At 45.6% G+C, this 20587-nt stretch overlaps 1 protein-coding gene across 9 annotated transcripts in view; it reads right to left on the bottom strand.

The window, feature by feature from the left end:
- The window catches only part of Wasf3 (WASP family member 3), a 91095-nt gene that overhangs the window by 28863 nt on the left and 41645 nt on the right, over positions 1–20587 (bottom strand). For all 9 annotated transcript variants that reach the window (XM_075972462.1, XM_075972529.1, XM_075972483.1 and 6 more), the window contains 2 exons: positions 17617–17704; positions 2581–2723 (listed from right to left, as the gene is read on the bottom strand). In XM_075972462.1, coding sequence (XP_075828577.1) covers positions 2581–2713 — 133 coding nt within the window. In that variant the 5' untranslated portion in view covers positions 2714–2723; positions 17617–17704. The remainder of the gene's footprint in view (positions 1–2580; positions 2724–17616; positions 17705–20587) is intronic.

The following is a 20587-nucleotide window of genomic DNA, read 5'->3' as shown; positions in this document are numbered from 1 at the left end:
TAGGTGGAAAGAATGGGAGGAGGGGAGGGAATGAAACTGGGATTAATATGTAAAATGAAAAAAGATAGTTTGTTCTCTTTCTTTTAAAGCATCTGTCTTGAAAGTTTCTAGCTTTAATGAAGTTTGAACTTATAAAAACATAACACTATAATGCCAGCAAGGAGCTGATTGCATGCGCTACTGTAATTTTAACTGAGCAGCCGCCTGAGAGAGCCAGAATTTGGGATTATTAATCAAGGAAGAGGGTGGACAAGCAGTCTCAGTTTCATGTTAATTGGTGTGCAGAACTGATGGTCATTATCTGAAGGAAATGCCCCAGCGCTCCTCAGCTGGACACCAGGCAACACAGAGTGAGCCAAAGCTGTGCCGGCGGGGCTTTTCTTCCTCACCACTCCTCCAGTCTCCTATACTGGAAGTCAGTACCAATCTGAAAATTCATAATGAATACTTTGTAAATGTTAGTGGATAAACTCTGAAGGCTTGTGGGCCTTTGTCTTTCAAACTAACACTGTTCAAATTACAAGTGTCTTCCTTCCTATGACTGTAGGCACAATAGTAGCAGTCAATATCTGCTCACTGAAAAGGCTGCCTTAAAAACCCGTTGAAAAACAATGCTGTAAAACCCCTCTGCCTTGAAAGCTGGTGCTCAATTAGGCTGGAAAAGGAATATGCCGACATCCCAGGGGCACACAGGTACAAGGCTCTGGATCCTATTCAGTATACAGGACCAGAATCTTCAAGTTTTAAACAGTATCTTCAATCTTCACTATCTTGAGCTTCCAATAAACTTAGGAGAATCAGAATGACCAGGTGAGTAACAGACAACCACTATTCTTTGGGGATTTCTGGTGTCCTTGTCTACTCTAGAATCACAAGAAAATGGTGGGTCCCCAGCAAGCCTCTGCTCTCAGGAGAAGGATGACCAATGTAAGGTGAAGGCAAATACTTTAGCTCCCATTAAAATCCTCCCCCTGACCATGATGGGCAAATTTTTCTATTGCCCCCCTCCACACTTAAAGGAATGCCACAATTCATGATTTCCTGGTCCCTGAATATCCTTATCCTATGGTCAGCTGCTTTACGAATGTTCCTTTCTGTGTAATTTAGACACCGACAGGTTTTAAGCACAGGGACATGACTATATCTGGAGGGTATTTGGGGAGTACATACCGCAAGAGCTGCCTGCAAAGAAACAGGTGGGAAAGCCAGTTACATGTCAAAACAGGGAGAATAAACCTGATTAATACAACACCCTGCTGAATACCACAGTTTAAGGGATAGCCTGGTTATTAAATCTTAAGTTTAAATCAGTTTTTGTTACTTCTACTTTATGTCATTAGACATTCTAGCTACAAACAAGAAAGCAAACATGCAAAAGCACACAAAGGCGAGCAGAAAGTGTGCCTCTCAGTAACTCGCTAGGGATTGTTTTTCTGCAATTACAGAAATGTACGTGTTCTATGAATAACCATGACCCCAAAGTCAATTGTAATGAGGTTAGATTCCTGAGGAAATCCATTTCAAAATACATGTCAATCAATTTCCAAGTTATGTTTTCCTTAATTAACAAATCTCCTTAAAAGATATCAGTACCAAATACAATTCTTATAAAGAAATAGTTACCTGCATTGGCTCTCCTCCAAAATAAATACACTAAAGCACTCAAGACTCACTCTCTCTCTCTCTCTCTCTCTCTCTCTCTCTCTCTCTCTCTCCCTCTTTCACACACACACACACACACACACACACACACACACACACACACCCTACCTTTTGTGCTTAAGGCTACCAGAATATAGAAATTCAAGGACATTTTCCAGCTATTACCAGTTCCTACAAACTTTAAGTGTGAAAATCTGTCACCACTAAAAAGGAGTGGAGACAAAGTGAGAAAACAAGGTCAGGATGGGGAAGTCAAAGTGGGAAAAAATAGCACAATATCAGAAAGCTTTGAAGAAAAAAGACGCCGCATGCATATTTGAGTCCACAAAAGAATATCCCTTGGGTATTTAATATTAACTTTCATTGACAGAATCATGGAATCTCTCCTTCCTTAAGGGTGTATCCACTATCAATCAACTCCTATGTGTACATGTGTAACATGTATGCGATAATCAGCCTACCTGTTTATTTTCTATTTGGAATTGGGCAAATATCTGTTGAACACCAATGGCATACTGTTACACTGTGATGCTAACTACTGTTCAACCTAACAGGTTAAAAAAAAAAAAAAACTTGGTCCTGTCAAATTCAACAAGGCAGCTCACTAAAGAAAAAAATGTAGTGCACAATCAAGTTCATCTTAAACGGCATTAAAAATGAGCACGATGGGAAAGTCGACACACTTGGTCCCCTCTAATGATGTACAAGCTCATATCTTCACGATGACGATTGTAAACACAGAGTCAGGAGCCTAGGGCAGACACAGCCATTGGCCACGGCAGATGGAGGACGAGTCTTTTCTCTAGCGCTAAAACCCACTGAGTAGTGTGGAGGCCATAAAATACTGCCAATAACGGGGGCAGGGAGGTGGGGGAGGAGGGGGAGGAGGGGAGAGGAGGGGGGAGGAGGAGGACTTACTCAGACTGCTTAGCTGGCGGATGATGGCGGCCAGAGTGCTGTTAGTTACGCATTCAAGCTCACTGGTGATCCCCTCGGGTAGAGCTCCGCGGCACAAGTGCCGGGGTTCGATGCTCCTCTTCACTAAAGGCATGGCTGACAATCTAAAAATCAAAAAGATATATACATATACTCTTTAACAATAGAAAAAGAAGAAAGAAAAAGGAAAAAAGGTCATAAGGTCATAGTCTCATTTAAACAAATCTGGAGTTTTAATTTTTTTTTTTTTTTGCATTTTTGAGACGGGGTTTCTCCGTAGCTTTTTGGTTCCTGTCCTGGAATTAGCTCTTGTAGACCAGGCTGCCTCGAACTCACAGAGATCCACTTGCCTCTGCCTCCCGAGTGCTGGGATTAAAGGCATGTGCCACCACCGCCCGGCTGAGTTCTAATATTTTTTGGAAATGGACTCTTGGCCAGGAATTTTAATTAGCCTTTCAATCCTATGTGAAAGAATCGGCTAGGTGATACATGTTTAATTACCTCAAAACTTCACTGATTTCAGATAGACACAGAATTCTCCTTTAATAGAAGAATGCACTAGAATTCTCAGTACATGTAAGAGTCTGAACACATGAATCGTCCCCTCACTCCCACGCCACTGAAATGACAGCAGACAGAAAAGAAAAAAGGCAAGAAAAATATAAATTGCTACCAGACATGGTGGTGCTGTTTTTAATCCCAGCATTGGGAGCCAGAAGCAAGTGGATCTCTATGAGTTTGAGGCCAGCCTGATCTACAAATCAAGTTCTAGGACAGCCAAGGCTGTCTCAAAAACCTAAACCCTGTCTCAAAAACAAACAAACAAAACCCGTTAGTATTAAGTAAAGCAAAATATATACAAAATGAGTCCTACATCTCTCACAGTGTTCAAAGAAGCTTTGAAGAACTTGTTTTATTTCACTGGGGTAGGGATTGCTGGCATCCAGGAATGTCCCCTCCCAGACACAGCTCCTTTCTCACTCCCGGAGACCCTGAGTGTCTGGCAGGGTCCCCAGTCCATTCTGCAGAGCTTACCACCTATGCACGAGGCTCAAATCGTGCAGTTTAGGTTTTGACTGAGTTTTATATAACTGGAGTCATACCAAGTCTTGTGAGTGCCCCTGAAGGAGGCTGGCAGACTTTCGTCACTTCTCCCATTTGGTTCTTAACTTAAGAAAAGCAAGCAATAACAATATAAGACTCTGTGTATGGTTCATTTGGGAGCTGGGTGACAGGCCCTCCCCAAAAGAGTCCAAAGAGAAAAAACATCTTACAACAGATGGAAACGAACACCCACTCACTCCAGATTAGGGAAGCAGACAGACCAAAGGATCCCACTGCGGTCCAGCGTAGTGAGCCAATGTGTTTGCTAGTGTTACTCACGGGAGCAGAGATGACTTAGAGGCTATACCACCGAAGCCCACCCTAGTCTGGGAGGCTGCTCATAAAAGCTGCAACCCTACAGCTCTCTGCACAACTTGGGGCTGAAAGTTTCCTCTATGACAGCTAGTTCTCATGGTGCCAAAAGGTACTAGATAGTAGTGGCAGAGAAAGGTGGTTCTACCCAGCTGTGGACTCGATGGGTTACAATAATGACCTAAAAGATATGCTTGCTGATGCAATAGTAGCATGACTTTATGGGAGTAATCAACCTTCTATTTGGATGTGAGGCCCTTCCACAGGAGGGGACTCGAGCCTCGTACTGGAAACCTGGTCAAGAGCCTGTGGCTCGTTCTGCTCTCCGTTTTCCTCAGAGAAACTCCTTTTCACAATGAATGGTGGTGAATGCAGAGACCCAGAACTCTTCAAAGTGCTGACAGTAAGTGACGGTGGAATGCTTGATCCTACACAAGTCACCTGTATCACCCCTCCAAGGCTCAAGAGCATCCTGGAAGTGGGGAGCAGGAAGACTCTAAGTCTCAGAGGTAGAGGAGGATTGAGGCAAAACAGGGCTCTGGTCACGGCATGGCCATCACACTCAGGAGCTCACTACAGCTGTGCTTACCTGCATAAAACCTGCACAGGACTGGGCTGGGCACCATTTTGTCATGTACCAAAGAAGAGTCAATGCGGCCCCATCCCTCACAGAGAAACTATGGGCAGTTAATGGGCACTGGGGTGAAATGGTGGCATTGATTGTAATGGTGTAGCAGCTGAACACTGTCCATGAATAACCCCCATGGATGCTCATGTAAAAAAAATCTTAATTAAACTCAGTGGGCCACACACGTGCATGCACACACACCCCAAAGGCCTAAGGGTCATGTTGGGAAGGAGGATGTCAACAAGAGAAGATAGGTGAGAGATAGGTGTGAAAATGGCCATAGTTCAGCATATGCATGCATGAAACTGTCAAAGAATTAAAAAAACAAAGTCATCAAGCAATGATGGAGAAAGGTCATTGGTTAAAAAATAAAGAAACTGCTTTGGCCCATTTTATTGGTTAGAACATAGGTGGGTGGAGTGAACAAAACAGGATTCTGGGAGAAAGAAGCTGAGTCAGAGAGATGCCATGCAGCTCTCTCCCAGGCAGACACGATGCAGCGAGCCACCAGGTCAGACATGCTAAATCTTTCCTGATAAGCGCACCTCATGGTGATACAAATATTATAAGAAATGGGCTAATCCAGGTGCGAGAGCTAGCCTAGAAGAGGCTAGATAGAAATGGGCCAAGCGGTGTTTAAAAGAATTTGGTTTCTAGCCATAAACCAAGGACATTGAGCTTATAATTAGTGATCCTAGAGAAGCTAAATAAGGAGAACCCAAAGAAAAACATATAGGCATCCTCCTGAATATTAACCTTCAGCAAGCGATGAAAGGAGACAGAGACAGAGACCCAAATTGGAGCACAGGACTGAAATCTCAAGGTCCAAATCAGGAGCAGAAGGAGAGAGAGCACGAGCATGGAACTCAGGACCGCGAGGGGTGCACCCACACACTGAGACAATGGGGATGCTCTATTGGGAACTCACCAAGGCCAGCTGGCCTGGGTCTGGAAAAGCCTGGGATAAAACCGGACTCTCTGAACATAGCGGACAATGAGGACTACTGAGAACTCAAGAACAATGGCAATGGGTTTCTGATCCTACTGCACACACTGGCTTTGTGGGAGCCTAGGCAGGTTGAATGCTCAACTTACTAGACCTGGATGGAGGTGGGGGTTCCTTGGACTTCCCACAGGACAGGGAACCCTGATTGCTTTTCGGGCTGGGGGGAGACTTAATTGGGGGAGGGGGAGGGAAATGGGAGGCGGTGGCGGGGAAGAGACAGAAATCTTTAATAAATAAATAAATTAAAAAAAAAAGAATACAGTTTCCGTGTAATTATTTCGAGTAAAGCTAGCCATGCGGGCGGCCGGGTGCCGGGGACGCAGCCCCGCTGCTCCTACTACTACAAAGCAATAAAGTCAGCTGGCATGGCAAGAGCTTCTGAAGAGAAAGCAGGAGAGACGATGAAGCAGATGCCATACAGTACCTGAATTGCAGCTCCCAGCACCACTATGAGACTGTCTAAGTCCTTTATTCCCCACAAAGTGTGACTCTTGAGTTGGACATAATATTCTCTTCCACACTTGTTTGGAACTCAATGCCAAACTTTTAACCTTTGACCTGCCCAGAAATAAGGTCGGTATAGAAACCTTCTGGAGAGAAAGTCATTATTACCCGTGTCTATTTGGACCGACAATCATTCAAATACACCAAATCTTAATCGCTCGTGTATCACTGGTGCCTCACTTTCAAGTCTACAACTTACCTAAAATGAGAGATCTGGGTTCCATTTTCTCCAGAGCTCTTTGCCATCTCCCAGGTTGGGGATGAAACGCACATGCCTGTCCTTTCAGCCAACCAGGCCACTGGTTTGAGTGGATTCCCACAAAAAAACATTATATCTCTCACACACACCCATACAAGTCTGTGTCCTGTGCCTTCCCATCCAAAGGGTAAAACATCTTCGGCGATCCCAGTAGGCTGTTGGCTAAGTGGTGTGTGGTATGGGGAGGCTCACGGCGTCCTGGGGAGACAGCTGTAAAGGCTAACCTGAGACAGCAAGATGTTTTTAGGGCACACCTCATAGTCCTAGTGGAATTGGGCTTTTTCCTGGCTTTTCAGACTGCCCCTCTGAGAGCTGCCAATCTCTAGAAACTTCATCAGCTAAGCCAGAAGTGTGCTCTTAGGTGCAGCCTTCCCGACCCAGAACCTCACACCCACTACCTCCTTTGCCAGGTCCTTCCCTGGTCACTGTCCACCTCCCCTAATCCACTCTGGGCCACCTGTCAAGGCAGTTACAGACAGCCCCCATAACCCAAAGACCACGAAACTATTCAAACTAGAAAATTCTGAGTCTTTACTGCCTCAGAGATTCTTTCCCACAGAAAGTATGATGAAGGCCTTGTTTGGGGTCCCCTTGATCCTCAGCTCCTAATGGACCAGGCACTTCCCTTCTGGCATGGCCAACCCTGTCCTGTTGGGAACCATCCCTGTGGCAGTAACTGTCTCGCTGGCTGGTGTCCCCGCATCTCAAGTCTTCACTCAGCACACTACACAGCTACTAGGAGGTCTGAGGATGGAGAAGACGCAGTAATCTGGCATTTCCTCTTTCCCCACTTAAAATTCATTCCTGCACCCTGCAAGAATGCATGAAGCTATTACAAAGAGGCCTGTGGCTGCCTCTGCTCCAAGGTGAACCAAGTCTGTGAATTCTGCTCACTCTGATGCCATGAATGGCCCTCAGAATAAGCTGATTCTGGGAAAATGAGTCAGCTGATTATCCAGCCACATGCAGATGTACCATCGTTTGCCCCCTTCTGCTTGCTGTTGTTGACTAGTTTCTCACCCGTCTCTCACGCCTCTGCCTCTCTCTGGAGCTCCCCAACACAGGTACACACCACCAACACACACAGGGCTGAACTCCTTGTCTGCAATTTTAGCAAGACAGCTTTTCAGTCCCACTGTAAGCAACGTTTTCTGGGACAGTGGGAAGCACTTGTATACTTTTCCCAGGTTGCCTTTATTTTATCTGACACTAATTCAGTCTCCAATTAACCAAAGCACAAGAATGCAAAAGGCAAACAAATGTCGGGTTGGTTGCCACTCTTGAGATTGCTTCACAACGACAAAGACATAGTTGATTATTCCAACTGTCGCCCACAGAGGAGCTCAGCATGAGTCTCTCATGTTCAAAGGACCAGGATGCATCAAACCATGCTTTCAAGTCTGTCTGCTAAGTGTGAAGCGAAGGTTGCCGGAGAAATGTTTATGGGTTATCAGGCACTTTGTAAGGAATCCATGTTAGTGGTGTCGTTGGTTTGCCCCACTTTTCTGGGAAATGTTCTCAACTTAGCAAGAGACAACCTAGATCCCAGAACCATGAACTAGATCTCAGACCCCTAGGAATCTGAAAGTGGGACCACAGTGGCCGCACTCTTTAATGGAGGAGACAGACAGATCTCACTGCCTGCGACAGATCAACGAAGTCTGCAGTGAAAAACTAGAATGCAACACCTGAGGAAAACACAGGAAAAGTCTAGGTCCCCCGCACCTCTGCTGTCTCACACTGCCAGAGAATGGCGGACCAGGGAGGACACACTGTCTCTGCAGGGCTGTGCTTGGCTGGCATTCTGGCTTCCTCAGCCACCCCACCCCTGCCCATCTCTTCACAGAGGGGACTTCCTTAGTCACATCTCAGCTTCTGTTTCTCAAAAACTAACACAAGTGTCGCCAAGATCGGTGAGAGAGAGCAAGCAGGCGGATTGTAGCGACTTGCCTGAACACCAATCTGCAGGTGGGAGTGAGGGAACGATGCCCTAGCTGACAGGTGGTGTGCAGTCCGTGTCATGTGCGTTATTCAGTTAGATTTCAATGGGTAACCTGGAAAATGTCCTGGTGGAGGGATATGGACGGGCAGGGGCAACAGTACAGATATCTGAAAGATACAGAGGGGACACCAGCCACAGAGCAGCCACACAGCCAGTGACAGCCGATCTGTGCTCACGTTCCATGGGAAGTCACCGAGAGACAGAAAGCTAAAAATGAGGAGATCACAGCCAAGGTTGAGAACCATAAGGCTTTGCTGGTGGTACAAAAGGATCCGCTCAGGAACTATACCTGAAGCAGGGACATAATGGGAAACTGAGGGCTCAAAATCCACCTGCGGAGTTAGAGTTGGCAACGTCTGCCAGCTAGGACAGGAGCGGCATCTAGGCCAGTGGAGAAAGCTGGCATCCTGAAGACTCGGAGGGGACATGTAGGTGGATGCAGAAGATGCTGTTGAGTCCAAACCACTTCAGCAGGTGCTGTAGCATATACACTTCCTCTGTAACAAGATGACTAGCAGCAGACAGTTGCATGACCCAGCCTTAGAGGGGCTGAGCCCCATAAGAAAGAAAGATATCACCGGGCCTCAAGCTGATCCATCAGAAAGAATGCACGGTGGGTGACGCCGGAGGTCTAAGTCCTCAAAGGGTGGGAGATAAATTCTAAGTGTGAAGACCCTTAGAATGCAGGTGTTGGATGGGACCCAGCAGCTGTTCTGGGATATCGCCTCTGCAGTGACTTGAAAGAAAATTCCCCCCAAAGTGAGTAGCACTATTAGGAGGTGTGGTCTTGTTGGAGGAAGTGTGTCACTGCGCAAGTGGGCTCTGAGGTCTCACATACATACTCCAGCCAGGCCCAGTGAGACAGAGCACTTTCTGTTGCCTGCAAGTCAAGATGCTCCACCTCCAGCACCCAGCCTGCACACCATGTTTCCCACCATGATGATAATGGACTGACCCTCTGAACTAAGACAACTGATTGTTTTCTTTATAAGAGATGCTGTGGTCATGGTGTCTCTTCACAGAAATAGAAACCCTAACTAAGACCCCCTCCTAGATAAAAGGCAAAGTGTTGAAGTTTTCATAACTCAACATAAGGAGGGATGGTCAGTCAATGCCTGTTATGGTGGGCTTTGGGGGAACAACAGACCTGGCCCTCACACTGGGTTGAAACCACAGCTCCCTGGTTTGGGTGGACTGTGGCATAGGAAGCCCACCTGCTTAGTCTGTATTACCCAGAGACCCCAGATGACAGAGAGGTGCCACGGTGGAAAGGTGGAGCTTAAGTTGAACACCAGCAGAACTGAATGCATGCCCAGGGACTCTGCCGTCACTTCAGACAAGGCCCTTGGTACAAAGCTTTTGTCACTAAGAGACCACACGACATCAAGGGATCCCCAAAATGAGTGGAGTCCTATCAGCTAAGTTACCAGTGTGAGCCACAACAGTGAATGGGATAGGATGCTCAAGTCAGAGCAGAACCCGAGAGCAAAAAGGAACCCCATGCGTGTCAAGGCCAGACTTCCCAGTCTCCACTGGAGCTGCAGACTCACATGGCCAGCTGGAGGAGGGGAAGCCCTAGCCTGGTGTTCACAGTGGTCATCTCAGCACGTGGGTGCTGACCAGAAACTCATCGCAACTGCAATAGGACCAGTGAAGACAGACAGGAGAGAAAAACCCAAAGGGGCTGCTATGGGCAGTAACCGGCTTGTCCACCTTCTATGCAGACAGAAGTAGTCTGAGTCCAAAGGTCACCAGAGGAGCCAAGTCTGGGTTTCTTAAGGAGGTCATGATTAAGGCATAAAAACGTCTGTTCTGCAAATTAACACACATCCCACTATCATGTCCCACAGTGCAAGACAAACTAAATATGAAGAAAAAAAAGTGCCTGTCTGAGGCAACGGTTCCAGAGGATTCCTGCACAATGTCTCAGGAAGTGTGAGGCTTTAAATGTGGCAACTAAAAATTCTGAATTAGTTACAGTCTTCCTGGAAGGATAAAGAAAACCAATGACTTCATCCATTGGGGGATACGGCATCCCATCCAGACCTGCATCCCATCCAGACCTGCCTACAAGAAAAGAGCTCCACCCTGATGGTGCCAGTGTCCTCCTATTCTATAAAACCTCGGGAGACAAGCTTTCAGCTTGCTACTGCAAACACATGTCAGCTTCGTCCCAGGACACACCCACACGGACTGGAAACACTGGGGACAGTCACCTCCAAATACATTAGCCATGCAGTGCCCAACACCTAAATGTTTCTTTTCTTATGTTTCTTAAATTCTTTTTAAATTAGATTTTTTAAATTGCTTATAATACTTAGTACTTTTTGGTCTATTCCTAGATAGTAACACAATATTGGTAGCATTAGCTTTTAATAAAGTTATCTTTCCTGGGAATTAGAGCAGGTTGTTCCACATGGTTGTAGCAGTAAGATCAAACTGGCCAAAAGATCAACTAAAATTAAAAGGCAGTAGGTTTTTTTTTTTTCAAATACTCCAACAATAAAATAAGCTCATACGCTACAAGTAACTGTCAGTACAGGAGGAAACTGGCAATCAATCAAGTATTTTCAAAATTGTAAATTTCAGTTGTTTAAATGATCTGTTTCCCTCATTTGCTTTGTCAGTGTTCCCTCCAGTGTTCCTGATTGTTTTAATTTTAGATTACCCCTGTGACCTGTCACATGTCATGACAAATACAGACCAAAGAATCGAATCTGGATGACATTGGTTAGTAGATTTTTATATGATCCAATAATTGCAGCTTTTTCCTAACGGCAGCCATTACCATCTCCTGAAAGACTGCTGCTCTGCCTAGCATCAGTTCCCTGGAGTGAAACTTTCCTAGTGATGTGGGACATTAATAACATTTAATAAATTTTACGCAGTCCCCACATGCACAAAATGTGACTTCCCCGTTACTGTGAACCGAAGCCCCCGAAGGGAAGCGCACTAACACTGGCCCTTCTGTAAGACCGACTGACCGACGAGAACCTCACTGATTGCAGAGACGCTGGAACAGTGCAAGTCCCGACCCTAACTACAGTTTATCTTGTATATACAATATACATTCGGCCTGCTAAATAGTCATTCCTGACCCACTTCTGTGTCTGATCTACCATTTTGCAACTAATAGATGAAACCTCTTGGAATATATTAACTTAACAGAACCCTAGTTTCCATCACCCAAAGGCTAAGAATGCCACCAAACAGCATCTGAAGTCACAGCTGAAACTTCCCAACCTTGCTGTAATGCGGTATCCTAACATTTCTCACAGTTTATTTGAAAAGTGTTTTGATTTATGACTTTCTCTATTCTGTTATTATTACCATGTTGGAACGCATTATTTAAGATAAACTGAGTCTGTGTTTCCAGGATATGACCACTCACATTATGTAATATAGAGTGTAATACATTACACTCTAGAAAGAATAGAATGAACTGCCTCTTAACCCTTGGGAGGTGAGAGCTGTGTTTTTGTGCCGAGAGTTCCTTCATGATAAAAAAAAAACAAAGAATAGAGGGCCTGTACCTCAACAAAACAAGGGCACACATGAAAACTTGGGCCAGCATTGTACCAAATGGAGAAAACATCAAAACCTCTCCACGAAGAGCAGGGGAAGACAGCGCATTTGCTCTTCATTCATTCAACACGGTGCTTAAAGTCTTTGCTACAGCACTCAAACAGGAGAGGGAAATAAAAGGGTTAAAGACAGGAAAGGAAGGAGTGAGGCCGTCTGTATTTGTAGATGATGTGACACCTAGAGACCCGGCAGAGCTAACGATTCTATCTTTTCTATTCCTGGTGGGCTCGTGACCTTTAGTCTGATTGCTGCATGCCAGGCAATTATGAGTGAGGCAGAGTTAAACTGGGTGGCATGGAATACATTACACACTGAACCAAGTTGTACATGCTGCAGGTATTGGCTTTCTAATTACACAAACTTGTAATTCACCTGGGAAGACAAGCAATCCCAGCGACATCCTTGTGGCCACAAGCAGCGAGTGACATGATGCTGACCAGAGCCCACAGTGTCTTCACTTGAGGGTGCCCCTTTTTATCTCCAAGGGCCAGGTTTCGATACAGATCGACTTGCCTCTGCATTACAGTTCCCTGGGTGGAGTCAAGCGCCTCCTGCTAGCTCCCGGGAAACAGCCATCATGAGCTCTATCTTCCCACAGTCAAATTCCCATTAGTCACAGGGTCCTCTGCAGTGCAATCTGGGGATATCCCCTCTGCTACACTTCAAAGAAAGGCAGTCTGAGGGGGCAGAGTGACAACTAAGATCACACTAACAAAGCACTGGCCTGGTTACCTCTGCTGCCTGCAATGTGGCCTGTCAGCTTGAGATCCGGAGATGCCCTTGACTTCCGATGTAATGCTTCCATTTTCTCTCCTTCCCTCTCCTTGAAAGCCCCTCTCAGTTTAACTCACATTTGCCATGAGTTGGTCAACTCCAGCATATAAAAGAGATAAATTAGTTTACATTTCCACTGTTCCATTCACATCAGAGATTTATCTCACTAAGGGACGACCTGCCTGGATCCTCACTTTTCACACTGCCTTGCAGCTGGCAGTATGCATGAGCTGAGATTCCCACCTTGCTCCTGGCTGCACTTGCCACATACACAATTAACTTCTGGCTGACCACTGTACAGATGCGGATATTTGTGCCATAACCTAAGCTTGCTCAAGCCAGGGGAACGGTCCCGGCTCTCTGTGGGCCAGGATCCAGTATGGCTCCTTGTAACACAAATTCTAGTTGGTATCTGTAAGGAGACAGAGTGTGAAAGACTAGAATGCACAGAGTTGCCAAGGAGACTCAGGGAAATGCTGTGGCCACGCCAAGGAAAAGTGCAGCTTCCCACCGGAGGAGGAGGAGCCTTTGTGCTCTCCATCAGGGTCCGTGTGGTCTAGTCTCCTTTCTAGCCCCAGTACATGCCAAACATGAGAAATGCATGACGAGGTGTGCAAGCGAACAGGTATGTCTTGAGTGGTAACAATTATGTATAGGAATTATTTCAAAAGTTTTATAATCAATAAAAAAGACATTTCTGTGTAGGTTTGTCCCTCAGGTTCCAATTCATAGAAATAAAGACCCAGACTTCAGATATCTGACTGATACTGCTGAGCTACAGATGACAACTCTAACAGTTAAAGAGCAATGAAGAAACCACCAATAAAAACATGCCAGTCAGCAGGCATGGCTAAAGAGACACGACCGGAGAGGGAAGGAAGTCCCATTCAGGAAACACAAATGGCAGGCACACACGAGAGCAAATGATGATCCCTTCCCTTGAAATAAAAACATCAGACTTCGATCAAATATGATCTTTCCCTTAGGAGGCCAGAAAATTGACAGTCAAGCCTGCACCTCCCACCCCTTCGCCCACAGTCCTAAATGATGGGCTCCTACTACCATCCTAGGGGGTCCAGATGGCCCACAGAAGCACAGATCAGCCTAGACCAGGCCTGGCTGCCGGGAGCCTTGGCTCTGAATCCTGGACTTCTGCATCTTAGTTGTCACAACACCTGTCACGGCTTCTACTGGGGCTGAGGATTCCACTGAGTGTGTGTGAGTGTGGCTGCTTGAGGGCTGACCTACGCTATTATTCTGACAGCAGAGAAGGCCCCTTCCAGGCACTATCTCTTCTGAAGTTGTTATAGCAACCACCAGGGGGTTCTTAATTCCTGTCTTAGGGTTTCTGTTGCTGTGATGAAACACCACAAGCCAAGGCACCTTGGGGAGGAAAGGATTCATCTCAGCTTACAGTTCCACATCATAGTTCATCACTGAAGGAACTCGGGGCACTAACTCAAACTGAGAATGAACCTGGAGCAGAAACTAAGCAGAGGCCATAGAAAAGTACTGCTCACTGGCTTGCTCCTTTTGGCTTTCTCAGACTGCCTTCTTATACAATACAGGACCACCTGCCCAGGGCCAGCACCGTCCACAGTGAGCTGGGCCTTTCCACAATAAGAATTAATCAAGAAAAATGCCCATGGGCTCGCCACAGCCAGTACGATGGGGCATTCTCTCAATTGTGCTACGTCAGATTGACATAACGCTAGCCAGCACCACTCCTGGCACATTTCCTCCAGCCCGTCGTACAGTGATCCCTCCGCAAGTGTCCCTGGACACAGCCTCAGCACTCCAGCATCCCCCCCACCTATGAGAACCAGGGTCGGTAAGTCTAATATGCTTGTACAGGCTGCCATGGCAATACGGGAAGTCCATAGTTAGTGAGCAGCAGACTGCGCATGCGCCCACCCTTTATGTCTACATAAGCAGCCTGTCCTCACTGGGCCATGTCAGACCTCTGTTCCAGTCACGGCAGCTTATGCAAACCCCAGTATATCCATGTTCTTGGGGTTTTATCATCTGTTCATGTCTGCGTCAGGGATTGAGTGGGCTGAGTTCCTTTCGCTGAGAGCTGGTAACACCAGGAGCTACTAGCTTAGGAAATGCTAAGCAGACAGAGTTGTGGAGAGAGCTGCCAAGAGCTACTGGCTCCGGTTGGGGACAGCGACAGAGAGCTGCTAAGAGGGCCGCCAAGAGCATCCGTCAACACTAGCTGCTGACAGCTGCTGGGAATGGGAGCTCAGAGCTGCTGAGGCTTACCGCTGAGAGCCACTGACACGTGAAGCTCAAGGCTGGAACACTTAGGAAGACGGACTTTGCGTTTCTCATGACTTTGACCCAATTTAAGCAAAAGAACAGCAGCTAACTGATACCATGTAATTCTGGCTACTCTGCATTCAGGATTAATGTATGAACTACTGTACTATTCCACCCCACCACACAGAGCACATGGATGGAAAGGCTTCTATAAACTGTCTAAACATCCTATCTAGGCCAGAGTAAGTGACGTATTTCAAATAACTCAGGAATAATTCTTAGAAAAGCACCCACAGCCACTAGACAGGTCACATAACTATTCCAAGCAGTTGGGACCAGAACTCAAATTTCATCAACTCTACACTGAAAACGTCGTAAAGATGAGGAAAGACTTGGGAAGCACTAAGCAAAAATCAATAGCCATAATATGTGACTTATAGTGATATACAATGTGGCTCAAATGATAAACACCATACAAGCACACACACTCACACACGGACACAAACGCATGAGCATGCACACGCACACACACACACACACACACACACGGGCACAAACACATGTGCACACACGCACGCAGGCATGGGTGCACACATGCACACACATGTGCTCACATATGTACACACACACGTACACACACACAGAGCAGACAATGTCTACTGGCAGCCAACATTCATTTCTATTCCCAAGCCTCTTGTTAGAAATAAGTTGCTATGGGCCATCTTCAGTATGAGGCGCATTCAGAAGTCATCATCAGAGTTACGGGGGTTGGGGGAGCGACCCCTTCTGTTAGCTGTTGGCCCCTAGTTGTTTCAGAACTCTTGAGCACTGGAGAGTCACAGGCTATGTTATGCTTGGCAACTGAGTCCACAATTAGAAAAGGGGACAGCCTCAAGCCCCAAAGTATTCTTCAGCTAAGTCTCTGGCCTAAACCGATAGGATGGGGAACTTCTGAAGAGGGCAAGTCTCGGCCTGTTGGGAAAAGGACAGAAGTTTCCAGAAACTTTAAAAGCCACTGCCCTGTGCTTTATTAGCATGCCAGCTGTTTGACCTTTTTTCTGTTTGTCTCTTTCTGTAGAGGCATGTTAAAAACTGCACTGCCTTCACTACTGTCTAGATTTTATTATCTTGCTTCTCATCCTTTCTCCTACTTCAGAGACTAGAAAGCTAATTTGATTTCTTTGTTCTTCCTTTCCTGGGTCCTCTGATTTCGACTCTAGACCACCCTTGTCTTGTTCCTAACCTCAGGGGAAAACACTACTCTCTTACTATTAGCTAAAGTGTTTTCACAGATACCTTTATCCATTTCTGGAAGGACTTTTGTATTCCTAGTTTTAAAATTCTTGTTTTTCTGAGACCTTATCAATTATGGATTTTATCATTACACGAAATGATGAGTATTGATAGATACATCTCCATAAATGATCACAGAAATTTAAAATACTCACTCTGCTGCTTAGTCTGTTAATATTGTGAATCATACTGATTTCTAAATACTGTCAGATTCCTGGACTTCTGAAGTAAACAGCACTTGGCATCACTATCTTCCTTTTCTCACTAATGAAATCGAGTGCTAAGGATGCGTCTGTTACCAGAAGTCCTCAGCAGCTGATAATTGGGGATGCACAGCCACAATGTTTCCTTTCATCGCTGGAGTGCTGCAATCAGCAACAGAACCTTTGATTACATTTGGATATGGGACGAATGGTCTGGTAGTTAGGGGCCCCTGACAAGGAGTGAGCACAGAAGAATAAAGATGGCCTGGAGTGTACCTGACCTTCTGACACTGTAGCACAACACTGTCATATACAAAGGTCATTCTTGAGAACTGTACAATTCCATTAGTGGAGGGAGGCAGTCCTGAAGAGATGGCTCAGCAGTCCAGAGCACTGGCTGCTCCTGCAGAGGATCTGAGTTTAATTCCCAGCACCCACATGGCAGCTCACAACCATTTGCCAGTGGATCTGAGCCCTCTTCTGACCTCTGCAGGCATAGCATGCACATAGTACAGATAGATGCATATATGCAGGAAAACACTCATACGCATACACTTTTTTTAAAAAAAAATCTTATTTAAAAAAAATCTCATGGGACAAATAAGAATAGGACTGTTTTCATTTTTTATTTTATTTTTTTTGTCTGTTGGTTGGTTGGTTAGTTGGTTGGTTTTTCTAGACAGGGTTTCTCTGTGTAGCTTTGGAGCTTATCTCTCTGTAGAACAGATTGGCCTCAAACTCACAGAGCTCCCCCCCTGCTTCTGCCTCCCAAGTGCTGGGACTAAAGGCCTGTGTCACCATCGCCTAGCTAGGATAGAACTGTTTAATAAGACATAAATCAGATAGCCATATTACTTGCTTCACACAAAAATGAATTTAATATATCCAGTCATAGTTTTCTCTTTTAACATCCCAAAACACTGATTAGAATCAAAGGCCTTGAGTTATTATCAATATATTAAATTACACTGCTAGTAACTACTAAGCCATCGTTATCTTTTATGCTATTCTGTTTTCAATTACATTTCTAGATTACGCTGTTGCTGATCTTGGGTGACCTTGAAGCTAAAAGGCTGGCACTCCTACCATGTAGGTTGACTTGTGGGCTGCAGAGGTCTTGGCAGCATCACCGCCGTGGCTCAGGTATCAGCAGGGACAGCAAGCAGGATCAGAACTGAATGGGAAAATGAAGGAAATAATTAATAACAGTAGCTAAAACGTTCAAGTCTTCACCTAAGCCTGAAACCCAAATTTTACAACTCAACAATTTCACCAAAAGAGCCCTAATCCCAGAACTACTGATTTTTTAGTTAGCTCAAGCAAAGATGTAATACAGTACATAAAGTTTTATTTATCCCAGATCCCTTAAGAAATTCTAGGTGTAACTTCAAAGATTCATAGTTAGTAAGAGTTAAAGGGCAAAAACCCCACCAACTGTATTCTAAGCACCTTCAGCTAAGTGATTGGATTTGTTCATTCAACAGTAAGAGTTCTTTTCGGGCACTGCTATCATCACTACAGAAGTAGTCAAATAATATTGATCATTCAGGTAAGGACCGCTCATTTTTCCCAAAAATATCTGCATTTAATTAAATCTTGATAATTATGTTACAAACATTTCAATGATGAAAAATGGAGATAAACACACAAAAAAAGACAAGTCAGCCCCTTACAGACACCGAACACATAAAACCATCGAGGAACAACTGCTCACGAAAGAGTCTGAACGAGAACGCATGGGGGATTCTGATGCAAATCAGTTCGTGTGAGACGCTGAGAGCAGGGCAGCCCATGAGGAGGTGCACCTTGCCAAACCCCTTTTAGAAGTCACCAGTGGCAGAAGGAAAACCTGGAAGGCAGGTCAGGCACAGGGGGGATAACAGAAATGGTACAGGTTCTGATAGAGAGAAAAGCAACTTCAAGTCTTCCAAAAGAACTATCTGAACATGCCTCAGCTATACTAGTTCAGAAGACTTTGATAGCCATCACGGCGAAGACAGTCACTGCCCTTTGAGAACACTTGTAAAAGTCAGCTACGTACTTGCAATTGATTGTGAAGAATACAAGAGACAGTCGGGCACCGGGGAGATGGCTGGGCAGTTAGGAGCACCTGCCTACTGCCCCTGTACAGCAGGCAGCTCAGACCAACTGCGACTCTAGCTCCAGGGCTCTGGCACCCTCCTCTGACCTCCACAGCACTCGTGGACACACACAGCAACACACATGTATACATAAAACTAAAAAGAAAATAAACCCTCTCTTAAAAAGATGACCTTTTGCCCCAAGTAATTTCTGTATGTTAGCAATTTACTTGTAAATGCGGAAAATTATCCTTGGATTTTGGATTATCCAGGCCTCCTTTTTCCTCTACTAGAAATGCCATTGCCCCCACCTGATGCACACGTTTGAACAGCTGGTCCCCAGTATGTGGCACTGTTTGAAAAGGTTATGGTATCTTTAGGAAGTAGAACCCTGCTGTAGGAAGCACATCGTTGGGGTGAGCTTTGAGGGTTTATGACCTCTCTCTCTCTCTCTCTCTCTCTCTCTCTCTCTCTCTCTCTCTCTCTCTCTCTCTCTCTCACACACACACACACACACACACACACACACACACACACTCTTCCTGTTTTCTCTCCCTGTTTCCCATGTTTGGTCGAGATAGAATTTCTCAGGTTCCTGCTCCTGCACCATGCCATGCCTTCTCCACCAGGGACTCTGTGCCTCGGGTTTGGTAAACAAAAATAAACTCCTTCTCCTACCAGTTTGCTCTAGCCATGGTATTTTACCAGAGCAACAGAAAAGCAGCTAATCTCCCAATACCTAAGCTCACTTTAGAGATGGATACAGCTAACTGGCTGTGCCTCGGGGAAGGAAAGTACCCAGGGTCACGGTTTCCGGATAATCAGTTATACCCAGGAAGTCTCCGATTTGTGGGGAAGTCTATCAAATCACAACTTTTCCTATGGGCTAACACTTGGTAAATACCGTAAACAGGACCAATCCTAGAACCAACATCACACATGGATCCAACTTAGTTTTCAGAGCAGGCAGAACCCCTACTGCAGTGAAGAACTGGAGAGTCAGAGGTGACCGGATCACAAAGGACAAGCAAGCACCCAGATGACATACCGGGGCCTGACACAGCACCCATTACTAACTGGATCATGTGGTCTCTCTTCAGATACAAATACATGGAGTTTTCTTCCCTGAAAAGCTGCTAACATTTGAGAATTAACTAGATAGTTAGCGGTCAGAGCTATTACATGTGAAACACAGCACAGCTAACAAGAGGTGAAATCTGGCTCAGTGGTTAAGAACACTGGTTGCTCTTCTGGAGAACCTGGGTTTGAGTTCCAGCACCCATATGGCAACTCACAACCATCTGTAACTCCAGCTCCAGAGGATCTGATGCCCTCTTCTGACCTCCATGTGAACTCGGCATGTATGTGCAGGCAAAATAGTCATACACATGAAATAAAATGAGTAAATCTAAAAACAATTTTTTTCTTTTTTTCATTTCTACCTCCCACCCCCGCTTTGATTTTTTGAGACAGGGTTTCTCTGTTTAACAGCCCTGGCAGTCCTGGAACTTGCTTCGTAGACCAGGCTGGCCTTGAACTCACAGAGATCTACCTGCCTCTGCCTTCCTGCTAGGATTAAAAGCGTGTGCCACCACTGCCAGGCTCTAAAAACAAGTTTTTAATGAGGTGAAATCTTGCCAGCTCAGGGGCACATGGTTCCAGCTCTTCTCATGCTCAGGGTTAAACCCAGCAGCCCTGTGTGGCTACCATCCAGGAGCAGACTCCCCACCAGTTCCCGCCCGTCATGTTCCTCTGTCAGGAGCACTGACGTGTTCATGTCACTTCTAGCTTCCAGGTACCCATCTCTACCCTTCAGAATGCAGCCTAGGCCTGGCTCTTTCATCCCCTCCCACACCATACTTCTCAATAGATACATTCGCAGACACATGTCACACAGCAAGTGTGTTCCCATTCTGCGACCACCAAAGCCCCATCCTGCATACCAAAGTGTTTCTCAGTATACCAGAAGGAGCAAG

The sequence above is a fragment of the Microtus pennsylvanicus genome, chromosome 1, assembly GCF_037038515.1.
Source record: "Microtus pennsylvanicus isolate mMicPen1 chromosome 1, mMicPen1.hap1, whole genome shotgun sequence".
Lineage (NCBI taxonomy): Eukaryota > Metazoa > Chordata > Mammalia > Rodentia > Cricetidae > Microtus > Microtus pennsylvanicus.
This window is presented reverse-complemented; position numbering and strand designations above follow the sequence as displayed.